At 40.9% G+C, this 19,093-nt stretch overlaps 1 protein-coding gene across 1 annotated transcript; it reads left to right on the top strand.

Annotated features, from left to right (window-relative positions):
* The first annotated feature begins 211 nt into the window (after positions 1–211).
* On the top strand, positions 212–15,659 carry LOC138793609 (uridylate-specific endoribonuclease D-like). The gene is made up of 7 exons (XM_069972256.1): positions 212–323; positions 3,901–4,066; positions 6,347–6,549; positions 7,337–7,450; positions 12,456–12,562; positions 15,269–15,411; positions 15,510–15,659. The coding sequence occupies exons 1-7, from the start codon at positions 254–256 to the stop codon at positions 15,619–15,621; spliced, it is 915 nt and encodes a 304-aa protein (XP_069828357.1). The 5' UTR covers positions 212–253; the 3' UTR covers positions 15,622–15,659.
* Positions 15,660–19,093: the final 3,434 nt, after the last annotated feature.

A 19,093-nucleotide genomic window follows, 5' to 3' on the forward strand; every position in this document is an offset into this window, starting at 1 on the left:
TAATATATACAATTCACAGACTATTCCGAATTTCGTACTTCCATATGTACATATACAACATTAAGTGTGATGACATCATTAAAAGTTCACTTATTTCTTGGATGTGGCACAATTCCCAAAAGACTGTGAGACATACAAGGTTAGCCATGTATATCTGCCGGCCCTGAGAAGTCACTGATAGCACATGCCTATAAAAACACTGGAAGCTACAGTGAAACTTGCAGGATCCAGACTGGATATACTGTACTTAACAATGAAGCACATAGTTGTTCTTCTACTGCTCCTACCATGTGTGATCTATGGAGCCAGCCTGCCAGAACCACGTAAGAATTCTTCCTATATTTCTAATGTGATACTATTATTTTAAATAGGCAGTTATATAATGAGATAAAGGATATGGTACTGTAATACTTTTCTGTATCTATATTTTCTAGTATTATATTTGCTTATTAGTACCCTATGTACCTGATAGTCAATGAAGCTTAATATTGGTATAAGATCTCTGCCAGTAGATGGATTATCCAAGAACCTGTATTATATCCAGAAGCTGAAAATCTGTATATATCTATATATACTGTATAATTTACAGTTCTGTAGATAATATAATTGCATCAAATCTAGACATTCCTCTATAGATGGGAAACACAGGCTGAACTCCGGAATAGTATATTACCTGTGAATAGTTAGAAAATTGTGTAGGGGATGGGAATGGCATAAAATAAAAGTTATACCATAAGGTAGAAGAAAAATCAAGAGGCACTCATCATTCTGCCTTGTGCATTTTCTGGAGAATCGGTATTTAGCATAAAACAGCTGTCACTGGAACATGTGCTATATTTTCTCCATTCACAATAAAGAAAATGGACACAACAGAATGGTGAGTGCCTTATGATTTTCCTTCTACTTTATATTATAACTTTTATGGACTGTGTATCTATGCAAGAGCACCAGTAATTAACCATTGCCTGACAAGTGAAGGTTCCTGTGATACCAGTGTGAACAATGATGATTTCTCTCATGTATTCTGAAAGGAAAAGGGGAGCGTCCCACCACTAATAACTAAGTGTAAAAACCGAGTGCCTCTCAGGTGTGTCACCCTATTCACACTACGTACATTACACAAGAAAAAAAAGGGTATGGGAGTCCTCAAGGAAAATACAAACTGTATCCAATCTTGCTGATTTAATATTGTGAAGAAAATATGACTAAAAAGCATATAAAAATTCACATAAAAATTCATATAAATAGTCAATTAAACAGCAACTGAAACAAAGTCCGCAGGCAATTGAAATAGCTGACACAACTGGTGCTTAATGGTATCTTACCAGTCCGATGTGCATAGATTCACAGTCAGTCCAATGTGTATAGGCTCATGAGCAGTCTACTGTGCATAGATGGAGACGGGATAGATAGATGCAGACAGGATGGCTAAAGACTCGTAGTGCAGGACTGTAGAGGTAACTGTAGAGTTATTCACTCGGGTAGCCGTACAGTGTAACAATGTAGATGTAAAAATGTTACCATCATTAAAATGCTATACGCGATTCAGAACGCACTCTTTCCCTCATTATTTCCCTCATAGTAGCAATTTGCTACTGATGAGGGAAAGAGTGTGTTCCGAATCGCCTATAGCATTTTAATATAAGAATTATTACTATATCCATTATCGTCTGCATCTGGACAACTATGACCTATCATCTCTGCAAACAGACCTTCCGCACTTCTGGATCCCAATGCCATTCACCACTGTCTGTGCGTGCTGGGGCCAGGGTGCGCTATCCTGCTAACAATCCTGCTACTTACAGACTAAGTAATGGTAACATTTTTACATCTACATTGTTACACTGTACGGCTACAAGAGTGAATAACTCTACAGTTACCTCTACAGTCCTGCACCTCAAATCCTCAGCGTTCCAGTCTGCGAATCTATGCACAGTAGACTGCTCATGAGCCTATACACATTGGACTGACTGTGAATCTATGCACATTGGACTGGTAAGATACCATTAAGCACCAGTTGTGTCAGCTATTTCAGTTGCCCGCGGACTTTGTTTCAGTGACTGTTTCATTGACTATCTATGTGAATTTTTATGTGAATTTTTATATGCTTTTTAGTTATACAGTTTTATCCTACTATTAATTTGACAAGATTGGATACAGTTTGTATTTTCCTTGAGAAGTCTCATACCCTCTTTTTCTCTCTTGTATTCATTTGCTTATAAAACAAAAAAAAATTACTTAACGTACTCTTAAGGTGGCAATACACCTTCAATAGCTGATCATTTGCTGTCAATGATCATTTGGCTGTCAGTTATCTCTCCTGACCGGCTTCCCTCCTCCCTGAACAGAGAAACGTTTGGCATGTTCCTGTGTTCTCTATGGGAGCGGCGGGTACGAACAATCAAAATCTAGGGTGTATGGGGACCTTTTTTGTCACGGCTCCAGCCTCCGCAGGGAACACTGGGGGGACAGTGAATTTAAGGGTGCAGAAGTAAGTAACAGCAGCTAAAGAGTTTTCAATACAAATGTGAAAAAGTCCACATGGGCCATCTAGTCTGCCGTTTTAGTATTTACTTTCTTTTTATCTTAGGATAGATAAAATGTTTATACCAGGCATGTTTACATTTACTTACTGTAGATTTACCTACCACATCTGCTGGAAGTTTCTTCCAAGCATCTACTACTCTTTCAGTAAAGTAATATTTTCTTATGTTGCTTTTGATCTTTCCCCCAACTAACCTCAGATTGTGTCCCCTTATTCTTATAGAAATGTTTCCTACACACAAGAATACTTGCATTTTTTTCACACCTACTTGAAAATGCTGGTACTTACTTCTTTATCCAGTTGGGTTCTTTGTCCAGTTGGGTTCTGAGGAACTTTATACAGTGTACAGTGATAGAGACACAGCTGGCTAGCACAAACCAATTAGTGGACTGAGGTAGGAGAGGCTCTAGATATCCCAACAGGAGTAATAAACAATGCTAGTGGTGCTCTGACACAAGAGAGGAAGGCATGCATGGTAGTATGAAAGAAAAAGTACAGAACTCACCAGTAGATACAGCTTGAAATGTCTTTATTCATGTAACATCTTATTGTGCAGGGAGGGGAGGGATTGGGGTGCCGTCTCCTGATGCAAAGGCCGTTTCAGGCAAATTGCCTTTCTTCCAGTCAGGAGCTCCTTGCTGGAAGAAAGGCAATCCACCTGAAACGGCCGGTGGCACCTCAAAATCAAATGTTTATGGACAATCCTGAAGATAGGTCATTAGTTAAAAACTCCCTTTAATGAAATTTAAAAGAGATATCCAGGGTCTGACTTTCTTTGAAAACAGCCAGGGAGGAGGTGGCACTTACCTCCCTGGCTCCAGCGCAAGGGTCCGCTTTCCCCTGCTCCGGCGTGCCCGGGTGCTTCCTGGTCTGAGTGGGGACCTGGGACATGACGTGTCAGGCTTGCTCAGCCAGTCCTGCTTTGGCTGCTGACTGGCTCCGTGGGCCTGATGGACACAGTAAGCTTTTGTAGGCTGTCATGCCCTTTAAAAAATACTAATTATTGACCAAAATATAGAGTCAAAACCTACCACACACATTTAATTAACCCAGACTCACACCTAATGCTTCATATGAAACTTCATAGAGCAATAGACAATGCATCTCATTTTGGTTTATCCTTGTAGACTTATTGCAGTATGTGCAAGTTTCTTCAATTCTTATATGGGAAAACACAACTAAATGCACCTACTAATTCTAATACTAACTAATTAAGGAGTTACTAATACTAATTAAGGAAACAATTAAGGAAACAATAAATTACATTTTTGTAGTGATCTCGATAGCAATGGAAGAATGTTTGTTTTATTAGTTTATATGCCATTACAATTTTTCTTTTTTCTTTTTGACACCAGGCCAAGTGGTTTTTGCTTCTGCCACCAATGCCGAGATTGTAAGTGTAGCTGAACAGTTATATTCTGGAGATGCAAACAAAGCTGCAAATAGTGACGTCACACTGAACCTCCAGTACAAGGCAACCAGTAGCCAGACCAGCTCAGGAACAGACTATGCTAGCCAAAAGTAAGCTGATGATGGTTTCACAAATGTTCTGTCAATCACATATCATACTTATATAAAGATAAATTTATTGTTATTTTTCTAACTAGACACTCGGGTCCCTGTTTTCTAGATTACAGCAGGCCCCAGTGGTCTGAACCCCTGCAATTTAAAAGTTTTCCCCTAATACCAGTTGGGACAACTCCTTTAATTCAGTGACAGTGATCTGGTTATGTAGAGGTGGCTTGCTGTTTTTTTTTTTTTGTTCTTTATTAAGCACGCCACAATGTAATCCTACGGACTTTGTAATCATACTGACTTTAACATAGATAGCATGCCAGTTTTACCATAGAGTGAATGGTCCAAGCACTATGGTCTTTAAAATATAAGGAGAAAAAAACAGAAGTGATTGGTCCTTAAGGAGTTAAACCTCATACACATACATACAGTGACCTTGTAGTGGTCAGATACCAGTTCCATACAATTATGCTGCAGAATATTAACATAATGAAGACAAAACAATTCAGTATTGAGCAGAAAAACCCGCCAGCAAAATACAGATGTACATCCTGTAATTCACAAGTGAAGTTGTCTTTCATCAGAGTTACTTCATTTCCTTTTCTTCTCCATCCAGTCAAAACTGCCATGACCGTATCTCCTCATACCTGCAGGTTTGGCAGCCCAGACATCTTTGGCATCTTCCTGCAACCTATCCTCACTCTGTATTGCAGTGTAAATTCTGACCCAGATCAGATCCTAAATTCAAACCTCATACCAGACCCTTAAAGGAGAAGTCTGGTGGAAATTTTTATTAAAGTATTGTATTGCCCCCCAGAAGTTATACTAATCACCAATAAACACTTATTACAGAAAATGCTTATAAAGTGCTTTTTTTCCCCTGCACTTACTACTGCATCAAGGCTTCACTTCCTGGAAAAAATGGTGATGTCACGACCCGACTCCCAGAGCTGTGCGGGCTGTGGCTGCTGGAGAGGATGATGACAGGGGGACACTGAGGGACACAGGGCACTGGAGGGACACTGAGCATCCCTCTGCCATCATCCTCTCCAGCAGCCACAGCCCGCACAGCTCTGGGAGTCAGGTCGTGACATTTAAGTAATAAGTGTATATTGCTGATTTGTATAACTTTTGGGGGGGCAATACAATACTTTAATAAAAATTTTTGCTGGACTTCTCCTTTAAGTTACCACACTAAAACCTTAAAAAATTAAAGGGTACCAGTCAAGTCACCAGTGTTTTGTAAACTGCCCTCCTTTCCTTGTAACTCTCCAGAGCTAGCTGCAGGGTATGCGGCAGGGTGTCTCTTTTAAAATACATGGGAATTTAATGCAGAGCCTAGCACTTAGGATGCCAATCAAACGTGAGGAGGCTAGAAGGAGAGCGGAGGTGCATATTTACCGGGCGCCAGAAGGAAGGATTAAAGAGCTACATGTCAAAAAACCCAACTAGCCATATACTGCTGTGCACAGCTTCAACAAGGTGCACTGCCAATGTGACCAGTTTCCTTTAAGATCTCAGAACAGACTCCCTAAATTCATTCAGTCCCTAGACTAGAATCCTCATTTCAGACCCTAGCCCACCCCACAAAATTAATCCAATCTCAGACCAGACCCCCAAAAAACACAGGCACCAGATCCTCTAAATTCATTCTGACCCAGACCAGCCTAAATTAGTTGGGCCTCAGACCTTAAACACCAATCAGACCTTAGTCCACTTTACATAGTCTGACCCCAGAACAGACAACTAATTAGACCCTAAATGAGATTCTCTAACTTGTCAGCCTGTAGTTATGGTGAAATGTGATTTGGGAGAGATATGTACATTCTGCGGTGTCTTTAAACTAGATCATATAGAAAAAAAAATCTGACGCCCTGTAGTTGCTAACTCCGTGGTTTCAGCTCTTCAATAACAATGCAGAATTTCTGCTTACCAAAGAATAACTGTGGATTGGAATTAGGATTGTGGATGGGGATCAGGATCAAACCTTAGCTGGGGGTACCCCAGCAGCATGAGCTGCCTTTATGGTAGGGTACAAAAAGACAAAATCAGAACATTTCGAACAATTGACCGCATGGAAAATACATTGCCCCCCGAACCCCCTCAGCCAATGACTGGCATCACTTCTGAAACACCTTCTTTTGGGCGAGGACTAATTAAACACCCTTTATGTAGCTTAGTTCCTAGAAATCATCACTGCTGGCAAATATTCTTTGAGTATGTTTACTTAGGAGTAAATATATTATATAGGGATAGTACTTACTCTTGTCTATTTCTTCCTATCAGGCTTTTCAGCTATGTGAATGAGGCAAAAGTGTTTGCTCGTCCAACCTTTTCCCGCTTGATCTCTCTGCTTGACAATTATGAGAAGACTACAGGGACAGCGGAAACAGTGACCAGCGCAGAAATCACAGAACAAAATACTTTCGTAGATGAGATCTTCAAGACCACCGTGTTCAGCAGACTCTCAAGCTTCTTAATTTCCAAAGGTCCATTTGGCATTGACCTGCACCCGCCGTTCATGCATAGTATTAAAAACACCAATACAACCAGTTATTACTGAGAAATGACAGTAAACCTACAGGGTTGTCTGGTGTTCTAAACAAGGCCATACACTTTCAATAACAGTTGGATGAAAGTTATCACTCCTGACCTCCCCATACACAGAAGGCTCAGCATGTTTCTTCTACGGGAAGATGATGAGGTGTCCAGGGGGCATTTTTTTATGGCATCCAGTCCATGTGCTCTTTATCATCCCTTCTAGGCCTGCTATTTTCCACCTACTCTGCCTGACAGTAATTTGATAAAGAGGACATTGGCTGGGCTTACCTGGGCTCTTCCGGTTTCTTTTGCATAAAAAAGGCTTATATTTGAGTGATAGAGGGAATTATGGAAATAGAAAAGGTATGTCCATAATCATGATAGCCAGCACTATCTAGCAATAGGCTTACTTACACTACTGTTTTCCTGCTGACAGGTTCACTGGTTCACTAGGCCTTCAGGGAGTCCAGTTATTTCATTTAGAGTATAGACACTAAAATGTGGTCATAACATTATTATCAAATGTCCCAAGAAGTGTAAAATAGTTTGCAATGCTCTGCTAAGGTTGCAGAATAACAATAGTGTCATAGATAGGAGCCGAGAGAGTGCACTGTGCTATGCTGTATTCATAACAATATAATTTCCTGCTAGTAGTGTTGCAGATGAAGTAGCAGTAGTTGAAATTATGTCTAGAATAGTTTGGAAAGTGACACCCATCTATGCTGTCATCTGCAGGTTATTACACTTCTACTGACAGCTTTAAGTCTGACTTCAAGGAGATGTGGTTTGGACTGTACACCCGCACAAAAGGACCAATGGATTCATCAGGCTTTGAGCACATTTTCCAGGGTAAGAAAGATATATAATAATATTTATACTAAACCAGGGAGAATTCTCACTGGATAATCATGCAGTAAATAGTAACTACAGTGGTGTGCCATAGGTGCTGCTATGACTATACTGGTATGACTGACGTTGTCTGGCTTTAGGACCATACTTGCTGCTTGACAATGGTATCTTGGTGAGTGTATAGTATGACCCAGTATAACATATTCAACCATACTTCCTAAAACATTTTACAGACAGTTCACACTGTGTTTTAGGAGCCGTAATTTTACAGCTCAAAAAATGTTGGCAGCTATTTTCACTTGGGACGTATTTTGTGCAATTTACATCCATAATAATTATGGCCATCTCATAAGTGGAGGCAGGATCGTTCAGCTAAGAACCCAAAGATGACTTAAGAGGACAACGGGGTAGTATGGAAAGATAAGACTGTGATGTTTGTTATGTTCTCATCAAGGGCAGGAACATATTAAAACTTTAATTTGAGTGGAATACCCCTTTAACCCTTTAAAGACGGAGCAAGTTTTCATTTTTTGCGCTTTCGTTTTTTCCTCCTCATGTTTAAAAGGCCACTGCGCTTGCATATTGTCCCCTACAGACCCACATAAGCCCTTATTTTTTGCAACACCAATTATACTTTGCAAATACAGACTTAATTTTTCTATAAAATATGCTGAAAAAAGATTAAAAATGTATATGTGCAGTGAAATTTGAAAAAAAGTGCAATTCCTTTTATTTCAAGGGGTTTCGTATTTACACCGTTCGCCCTATGGTAAGACTGACATGTTATATATGTTCCTCAAGTCAGTACGATTACAATGATATGTAACTTGTATAACTTTTATATTATTTGATGGCTTTTAAAAAATTAAAACCTTTTAAAAAAATAAATGTGTTTAAAATTGTTCTATTCCCATCCTTATAACGCTTTTATTGTTTGGTCTATGGGGCTGTGTGAGGTGTCATTTTTTTGCGCCACAATCAGTTTTTTCTTTCAGTACCTTGTTTACCGATATGCGACTTTTTGATCACTTTTTAATTAATTTTTTTCTGGATTTAATGTAAACAAAAATGTGCAATTTTGCACTTTGGCGGGTTTATGCACTTACGCCGTTTACCGTGAGAGATCAGGAATGTAATCATTTAATAGTTTAGGCGATTACGCATGCCGCGATACCAAATATGTTTATTTATTTATTTATTTATATTTACAAAATGAGAAAAGGGGGGGGGGGATTTAAACTTTTATTAGGGGAGGGGATTTTTTATTAATAAAAACACTTTTTTTTCACATACAGTAATTAGAAGCTTCCCTGGGGGACTTCTATATACACAGCACTGATCTCCCATTGAGATCAATGCTGTGTATATAATAGAGCAGTGATCGTTAAGGGGTTAAGGACTGATTCATTATTGTGTTTAACACTCAAAATTATGGTCGTATTTAGCTTTAATTTTACTGTGTGTGAACCTAGCCTAAGGGTCCATTACACAGAAAGATTATCTGACAAATTATCTGCTAAAGATTTTAAGCCAAAGCCAGAAATGGATTTGAAAAGAGGAGAAATCTCAGGCTTTCCTTTATGACCTGATCTCTGTTTATAGTCTGTTCCTGGCTTTGGCTTCAAATCTTTGGCAGATAATCTGTCAGATAATCTTTCTGTGTAAATGGACCCTTACTTTGTCTTTCTTTAGTGCACCTGCCATGCAGGACTGTAAAACAACAGGCCACACAAGGGAAGCTTTACCCGTTTCACTCCTATTTACCCAAGTATAACTACTGTATGTGCATCACAGTACAAGATGACTGCAGAAAAATAAACCTACTGTGATTCTCAGTGGTCAGTGTGAAAACTACAAATGTAATATAGATAGGTACTATCTTCTACAAAGATCCCAGCTGCTGTAATAACACAATGTTCACATGAGCCGGTGCATCAAGGTTACAGTGTTTCATCGTGTTATCGTGTATTTGGAGAAGGTAATATTTCCAACCTTGAAAAAAGATGTTTGGTCCTTGGACTCTATTGTGGAAAAATCAGGTTGATGGACATATTTATTCAGTTGTTTTGTTCTCCTCTTTATAATTATGGTTTATTTATTAGTGTGTTGCCATGTTATATTCCATATAGACACATGATGTGAACTAATAACTTACAGTATATGGTTGTCAAGATTTTTCACCTAATCACCTTATTGTTTTACCCGAGCTCGACAGGCAGAATTAAGGCTTTAATACACTCAGTATTATAAAAAATAAAGTTGTTAAAAAAGTATAAAAAAAAAATAAGAAAAAATAATAAAATATATAAAAAGAGTAAAGAAAACACACATATTTGGCATGACCGTGTTTGTAATGACTCCAATATAGTAAAATAATAATCAAATTGCACCTTTAGAAATGCTATTAGAAAAAAAAAAATTGCTCTTTTTCATTCCCATCCTTCCCCCTCATCCCACAAAAAAAGCAAACCATTACAAAGCTATTTTTAAGAAGAAAAAAATACAGTGACACAATATTTTTCCATAGAAATACTGAAAGATATACTAAAATATAAAAAGCCTATACATATCTGATGTCACTGCATTCTTCCCAACCCACAGAATGGCTATGTTCACACAACGTTTTTTTTTTTTTAGCTCCGTTTAAAATGACATCCGTTATTTTGAGTCTAAAATAACGGACATTATTTAGCAACCTGGCCTCCCCTTAGTGCAATGATGGCTGTTTGTACATTATTCTAGTTTGGGATTACTAATTGCCCTTTGGGTGTGTCTTAATTGAAAAGTCCATTGAATTTATAGTAAAAACGGAGAAAGAACGGTGATTAAAGGAAAACTGTGTGTGCACTACTAATAAAAAACGTCCGCTGTTTGGAAAAGATGTCCGAAAATAATGATTATGTTCATTATTTTGACGTCCGCAGCAAAAACATCCGTTATTCAATGCATTGTGTGCATTGGATGTCCTTTTTCCCATTGACTTCAATGCATTGCCATTGCAGTCAGTTAAATCGCGGCAAAAACGGGCGTTATTTTAAATATTAAAATCGTCCGCCTTTTTAATATTTTTGATGTGTGAACATAGCCAATAAGTAGAATTTTATTTTTACTGCATGGTAAAAATTAGTCCTGTCACCAAGAGGTGAAAAATAGACTTAAAGGACAACTCCCACAAAAATTTTTTTTAGCTTATTTAACACACATTACAAAGTTATATAACTTTGTAATGTGGTTAAATACCCGGTCTGGCCCCCTTCCCCCACTTTCGGACCCCCGACCCCCCCGCCCGGAAGTTAAAGAATATATACATTACCTATTACGATCGTCACGGTCCTCTTCTCCCGGGCGGCATCTGGTGACGACGACGTCAGAGCCGGGGGGCGGTCCGGGTCTTCTTCCTCCTCGGCGTCTTCATAGAGAGTGAATGGGACGGAAAAGGCTGCTGGTGCACATGTGCACCAGCAGCCTTTTCATTGGCTGGAGCGCATCACATGGCTTCCAGCTTCGTCAGCCCTGATTGGCTGAGGTTGCTGGAAGCCATGTGATGCGCTCCAGCCAATGAAAAGGCTGCCGGTGCGCAAGCGCACTGGCAGCCTTTTCCATCCCCAGGACCCGGAAATCAGAGACATCGCTGGACGGCAGACGGCGGTGACGGCGAGGCGGACGGCAGGCGAATGGAGTGGCGATCGTCACCGGAGGGATGGTGAGTATGGTGTCTGTGTGTGTCTGTGTTTTTTTTTTTTTGGGGGGGTCCCGCGGGAGTTGTCCTTTAATTCACCTGCTATGTTGTTAGACCACGGAGACAAACGGTACCTTTCATATATTCATCTGTGCTTTCATAATGTAATAAAAAAAATGCTTTCCTAAGTTGCTGAAATGCTGTTCCTTGCCCCCCTCCCATTGCTATCTGTTTCTTGCTGTCGCCAAGGTTCTGGTTGATTTCTGCCCTCCCTGCACTCATAGACTGATGTATTCATTTGAATAAATGAAGTTTGACAGCATAACAGTGAGTGCCGCCACTCTTGTTCTCTTGGATAAATGCCTGTATTTTCTATATATATAGTGTTGTACCACCTAGCTCAGTGCTTCTCAGACTGTGAGGCGGGCCTCACCAGTGAGGCGCCCCCTAGTTGTTGTTGAGGCCCAGCTGAGGGGCCAGTTTTTACAAAGCAACTATGATCTGCACAGTCCTTTTTCTGTTTGCAAAAATCTCCATTTTAGCAACATTATTTATTTATTTAGTATTTACTTTATTAGTAGATAGAGCTTGGGAGATGGGTGAAAGCCAGCCCTGGCATTATTTTCAGCTTTTAAATGGACTTTCACCACAGATAGTGAGGCCCAGGCACCCTCTTGGTCAGTCTGGTGAGGCCCAGGCATTGCCTTGGTGTGTTGGGTGAGGCTCCAGTTGAAAAAGTTTGAGAAGCGCTGACCTAGCTGATGGTGAGCCGGCTCACATTGTCCACAATCAAGCTTGTCTGCGGTGAGTGATTAGGCGTAGTGGCAGTGGTTTTCTCTATTGCCTATGTACTATATTTGATTAATACTGGGGCAAGCACCAAATGGCTCAGTGTATTAAGATCATGGCCCACAAGGCATGTTGGGAATTCTGGTGACCTCTGATGTATAATGTACTAAGGGGCCATGATTACAAAGTGGCATATAGCAAAAGTGGTTATCGGAATTCAGGTATTCCCTTCAGTTGTTCAGTTCAAATAACTAATTTATTTATAATTCTACACAAGTTCCAGTTCTCCACTCTGGTGGCATGTCCTATGGTATATATCCACCATATACCTTGCTAGTAGTGTCACGTACTTACCTGGCAGCACACCAGCGGAGGCAGGCTGACAGCCCCGTACCTGCCTGGCTGATGCTGCAGACAAGCGAGTTGCCAGGCGCACAATGCAGGGTTGGAAGATTTAAATGAGCAGATGATTCTCTATAGCTGCCAGTAATAGTCTTACTTTTGCCTGACTACACCAGTGTTTATTCTGTTTATCAGGTGAAATCCACAGTGGGAAAATATCTGGATTCCACAGCTGGGTACAATTTTACCTGCTTGAAAAAAAAGGAGAGATCAACTATCTGAGTTACAGCGCAGACGGCCCAGTAAGTACTTGATATCTGTTGATATTCATAATCCACATAGTTTTTTTTACTGTATATTTTGGTAAATGCCCTTAAAAAACATGCAAATAGATTTAAAAAAAATACTTTATATCAAAGTGACTATGGCTTTTTTAAAAGCAGCACTTCTCTTGATCATGCACCGCATTATAAATTGCATTGCAACCGTATTGAAGTGAATTGCTTGACTTTACAATTCAGAAGAAAAAAAAAACTATAAGCAGCAGTGCTCTCAGCTTCTAGGTTAAGATCTACACAAATCTGAAGAGCATATTATGATAAAGTTCCCGAAATTAAAATCAAGCAAAATAGTAAAGAAGCTAATTCTTAATGGAGAATTTCGTCCACAGGAGAAATATCTTAAACAGGAGGGGCATGGTGGAAACATACAAAACTATACTAACTCATCTTTCCCCGTGCCTCTTCAGTGATTGATCTCTGCTGGGCTCTAAGATCTGAACCATAGCTGACGTCACTACCCAGCTGATGGACTGGCTGGTCAGCCAGTCAGTGACTGGGTCTGAAAGCCACTCCAGTCACTGATTGGCTGACTGGTCTTTCCATCAGCCGGGACGGGCATTCTCCCTCGAGTCATGATGTCATCACAACTTTGGGGAAAATACCTCCCGGTGGGGGTCCCCAGGCCAGTTTTATACTCTCCCTTACTGGAGAGTCTGTCACCATTCAAAATTGAGGAATATCAACTACACATCAATTGCCATCAATTTTTATGTTTTTATTTATGCACCTAAAAGATTTTTTTAGTTTCAAACACAGGTAGCAAGGATTTAACATAAATTATGGTGTACCATATCACTGGACGTTTCGGTCATTTACAACCTTTGTAAACATGGTATCTGTAGATGATAACAACACTGAATGAGTATTAGTAAATCACACAATTAGTAAAATTGTACTAATTGTGGGATTTACTGTATTCATGATAAACGCTTCAACTGGCACCCCCTACTTTGAGTGTGCAGACATAGCATCAACTACCATCCGAAATTCGTCCATCGTAGGACCCTGCCGCGCGCCGGTCACCATCTTCTGTTCTTCTTCACTTCCTGGTTTGGCGGTTTATCTCCTGCCCCTCCGTTCAGCGGCTTACATGGCTTACAGCTTGCTCAGCTAATCGGAGCTGAGCAAGCTGTCAGCCATCAGGTGACATAACAGATGACCTCATTGACACAAGATGGTGGCGGCCCGAAGAATCTGTGGTTGACACGTAAGTATACGTTTTAACGCTCCCAAGTGGGGGGGGGAACATAAGGAAGGGGGCCAGACCGGTAAAGCACAATACAAGGTTATATAATTTTGCAATGTGTTTCAATTGGCGGAGTTGTCCTTTAACCTCTTAGCGACGCATGACGTACCTGGTACGCGGGAGGTGTTCAGAGCAGGGTCCCACCGGGACCACGCTCTGAACGGCACCGCTCCCGGCTGCAATCTGCAGCCGGGCAGTGCCTCTATTAGCCGGCGCGGGTCCCGTTGCCGCGCCGGCTAATTAAACACTTCAATGCAGCTGGCAAACCTGACAGCTGCATTGAAGTGCTGTACACTTCACATCCCTGGTGTCTAGTGGGTCGGATCTCCCCCCGCGATCGCATCCGTTCTTCTGCTCGTGCCGGGCCTCAGCGTCGCAATGACGCTGATCCCGGCTCGGAAATAGATTGCTGTGACCTGCAGTAGGCCAAAGCAATCTATGACCGATCAAATGGATCTTTGCTGTGTATATACACAGCATTGATCTCTATGAGAGATCAGTGCTATGTATATACAAGCCCCCCAGGGGGACTTCTAGTTTATGTAAAAAAAAAAGTAAAAGAGTGTTTTTATTAATAAAAAGTCCCCTCCCCTAATAAAAGTCAAAATCACCCCCCTTTTCCCATATTATAAATATAAATGAATAAATAAATAAATAAACATATTTGGTATCGCCGCACACGTAATCGCCCAAACTATTAATTAATCACATTCCTGATCTCGCACGGTAAACGGCATCAGCGCAAAAAAATTCCAAAGTGCAAAATTGTGCATTTTTGGTCGCATCAAATCCAGAAAAAAATTAAAAAGTGATCAAAAAGTCGCATATGCCAATCAAGGTACCGATAGAAAGAACACATCATGGCGCAAAAAATGGCATCTCACACAGCCCCATAGACCAAAGGATAAAAGCGTTATAAGCCTGGGAATAGAGCGATTTTAAGGAACGTATATTTGTTAACAACGGTTTGAATTTTTTAAAAGCCATCACATAATATAAAAGTTATATAGTACAAGATCAGGAATGCCATAATTTAAAAGTCAATAATTTGGCAATACCAAATATATTTATTTTTTATATATTTCTTTTTATTTATGAAATAGGAAAATTTGGGTGATTTAAACTTTTAATATGGGATGGGATTTTTTATTGTTAATATAGATGAATGCAGTATATGCAAAACACCCCCACTTACATCTATATTTAACTATCACCTTTAACTTTTTTCGTGATCTGCAAAAAATATGGATTACGGATGCATTACATTTTTTGCGGATTGGGGATGATTCAAGACATCATATACACTTCTAGAAAAAAACGACTGAACGTGTGAATGTTGACTAAGACTTATGCAGAGAATGCATGTACTGGGACAATGTGAACCTGTCACACTTATTATTTTGATGTTTTTTGCTTTTCAGTGGACAAGTTATCCTGATGTATATGGATTCCAGTTCAAGTGGTCTACATACCTAAAAACCATAGGGTCAATGTTTATAGGAACGAGCCCTGAGTTTGAATTTGCAGTGTATACTTTGTGTTACGTTACACGCCCCGATAGTGTGTGAGTACTTTGTGTCGCTATCATATCTATATATATTGATATTATAAAATTGTTTTGTCTTGCTACATTCACTGCATTATCTTTTTTCATTATTTTAGGTGCACACTTACTATGGGTGGACAAACTCTCAAGATACAAACATACACATGGGCCAACTCATCGTATGGAAATGGCAAGAGATATGTGGCATCTGCCTATCCAGTCGTTTAAAGACTTTTAAATTGAAAATAAAATTTTCATGCAGGAAATATTCTGTCTACCTTTTATTTATTTTTTTCATGTAGCACTTAGTTGAATTACTATTAACAGAATAGGGGACATGTATCAAGCAGTGTACCTTGTGCTCTTTAGCATTTTTTGCCGTATGTGTGATGTGCACAGACCTTCGTCAGATTTACAGTGTAGCTCGGGGTATATGTGTAAATATGACAGCTTGCGCCTGTTTTTTTCCCTTCTTGACTTATGTGGGAGTGGTTATTCTTAAGAATTTTCTTAGCTGTGATTTATCATGTGCGCTTTTTGGAATATTCGTATATTTATTTGCATCTGTACTCCAGTCCCAGAGTAGCAGAATTTTCCTAACTGAGGTCAATTCATGAATACCGGCAGTAAAATGTTCAGTGCCAGGGAAGCTATGGCAGGTGATTTATGAACCAACATGCGAATATTCATAAATACTTGACTAGGCTGCAAACATATAAGCCAGTGCACAGTGATGAAAATATTCACAAAAAGGTGCAAATGATAAGTTTAACGTAAGTCTTTAGTTGCCAGGCATCCGACTGTTAAACTAATAAACATCGCTCCAAAAGTTGGTCGCCGATATATCAGGAGGATACATATATACAGGAGACCTACACAGGAGGATACATATATACAGGAGGAGACATACAGAGGAGTATATAGAGGATACATATGTACAGGAGGAGACATACAGAGAAGTATATAGAGGATACATATGTACAGGAGGAGACATATATACAGGGGTACATGGAGGATACATATATACAGGAGGAGACACACACAGCAGTACATAGAGGATACATATATACAGGAGAAGACATACAGAGGAGTACATAGAGGATACATATATACATGAGACCTACGCAGGAGGATACATATATACAGGAGGAGACATACAGAGGAGTATATAGAGGATACATATGTACAGGAGGAGACATACACAGGAGGATACATATATACAGGAGGATACATATATTCAGGAGACCTACACAGGAGGATACATATATACAGGAGGAGACATACAGAGGAGTATATAGAGGATACATATGTACAGGAGGAGACATACACAGGAGTATATAGAGGATACATATGTACAGGAGAAGACATACACAGGAGTATATAGAGGATACATATATACAGGAGGAGACACACACAGCAGTACATAGAGGATACATATATACAGGAGGAGACATACAGAGGAGTACATAGAGGATACATATATACAGGAGACCTACACAGGAGGATACATATATACAGGAGGATACATACAGAGGAGTATATAGAGGATACATATATACAGGAGGATACATATATACAGGGGTACATAGAGGATACATATATACAGGAGGAGACATATATACAGGGGTACATAGAGGATACATATATACAAGAGGAGACATACAGAGGAGTTAGGGCTGGGTGAGTAATCAAATTAATTCGCCCAGAAGGTTAGAATCGATTAGATTTTTTGTGAAAATCTTAAATTCAATTTTCACAAAAAATCATTGCAGGCGCAGCAGCATGGATTGTCAGGTTGGCGGTCGGGCAAGAGGTGCGGGTCAAGGGGGCGGCGCGGAGGTGAGGTGCATGGCGGGCTTATGGCGGTGCGTGGAGTGTCGGGCCGGAGGTGAGGTGCAGGGCGGTCGGGCAGTCCGCCTAACAGAGCCGCGACTGACCTGCCTGAGCTATAAATATCACGTCCTGCTCCCCTCTTGGCCACACGTGCAGGTCCCCGGTCTCTGGAGCAGGCTGCAGGGACTGTAGTGGTGATATCACCACTACAGTCCCTGCGGCCTCCTTCAAAGCCCGGGGACCTGCATGTGTAGCCGGGAGGGGAACTTGTGTGCCAGGGTGAGGGGAAGAGGAGGAGGGCTATGTGCACTCCTGCCCCAATCACCCCCAGCTGCCCCAGTCCCCCTAGAGTCACCCGCAGTCTGCCTCAGTCCCCCTCAGTCACCCCCAGTCTGCCCCAGTCCCCCTCAGTCACCCCCAGTCTTCCCCATTTCCCCTCCGTCATCCCCAGTCTGCCCCAGTCCCCCTTCAGTCAACTCCAACTGTCCCAGTCCCCCTTCAGTCAACTCCAACTGTCCCAGTCCCCCTTCAGTCAACCCCAGTTTGCCCCATACACCCCCAGCTCCCCAGTTTGCCCCATACACCCCCAGCTCTCCCAGTCACCCCCAGCTGCCCCAGTTTCCCCCAGTGACCCCTCAGCTATACCTGTATTACTACTACACCCCTCATCTTTACCTGTACTACTAATCCCCCTCATCTGTACTACTAATACACCCCTCATTTATACCTGTACTACCATACCCCTCATCTTTACCTGTACTACTACTACTACTAATGCCCCTCATCTGTATTACTAATACCCCCCATATCTATACCTGTACTACTACACCCCTTATCCACTATACCTCCACAACTACACTCTACCTAGATGGAAGCACCATGTGTCCCGCTACCCCCCCCCCCCACCCCCTTGCTTATCCCGTAAATGCCCCTGCCTGCATGTGTCCCTGCTAGGAGGCTTACATGGGGGAGAGGGGGGGGGGCTTATTACCAGAGGGGGGCTTACACAGATGGGGACTTTGTATGGATGGTGACGATGGTGACAAGTGCCAAGAGCCTAAAATATGTGTCTGTCAGATCCTGTGGAGATGAAGCATTGCCAGGAGTCTTCATACATAATGTTCGGGCCAGATGGAGAAGAAAAAAAAAAGGAAAGTGAGCTACTCCGATCAGAGAAGACGTCACCTGTAAGTTACGTGATTTAACTGCACTGTAATCACTTATATGGAGTGCAGAACCTTTGTACCATATGTATCTGCCTCCATATGGGTCAGAGTATGGGGGGATATTAGTATTTGTATAGTGGACGTTGTTTAGCAGTGGTATGGGGGTATAAGTAACTATGTGGTGAAGGAGTGGTGATAATATTTGTTACTTATATAATGGTAATAGATGATGTGGCTATGGGGTCATAGAGCACAGTTATGGGCGTGGCTATGTCCCTCTTTCCTCCCAGCAAAAGTTGGGAGGTATGCATATATACAGGAGTACATAGAGAAGACATATATACAGAAGTATATAGATGATACATATATACTGGAGTACATAGAGGATACATCATATATATATATTTATATATCCTCTATGTACTCCTGTATATATGTCTCCTCTATGTACTGCTGTATATATGTCTCCTCTATGTACTCCTGTATATATGCATCCTCTATGTACTGCTGTGTAGGTCTCCTTCCCAGCTTTCCCAGCATCTTGTATTTTAGTCAGTATAATGGAGGTCACCCAGCTTTTCCACCATCTTATACTCAGTATGATGGAGGTCACCCAGCTTTCCAGCATCTTATACTCAGTAGGATGGAGGTCACCCAGCTTTCCAGCAGCTTATACTCAGTATGATGGAGGTCACCCAGCT

This window comes from Dendropsophus ebraccatus, chromosome 5, assembly GCF_027789765.1.
Source record: "Dendropsophus ebraccatus isolate aDenEbr1 chromosome 5, aDenEbr1.pat, whole genome shotgun sequence".
In the NCBI taxonomy this organism is placed as follows: Eukaryota; Metazoa; Chordata; class Amphibia; order Anura; family Hylidae; genus Dendropsophus; species Dendropsophus ebraccatus.

Bases quoted from the DNA above. Each gene is read 5' to 3' on its own strand.
- LOC138793609 (XM_069972256.1), top strand. From the start codon at position 254: ATGAAGCACATAGTTGTTCTTCTACTGCTCCTACCATGTGTGATCTAT. The intron at 324-3,900 runs GTAAGAATTCTT...TTTTGACACCAG, and splicing joins AGCCAGCCTGCCAGAACCAC to GCCAAGTGGTTTTTGCTTCT. The intron at 15,412-15,509 runs GTGAGTACTTTG...TCATTATTTTAG, and splicing joins GTTACACGCCCCGATAGTGT to GTGCACACTTACTATGGGTG.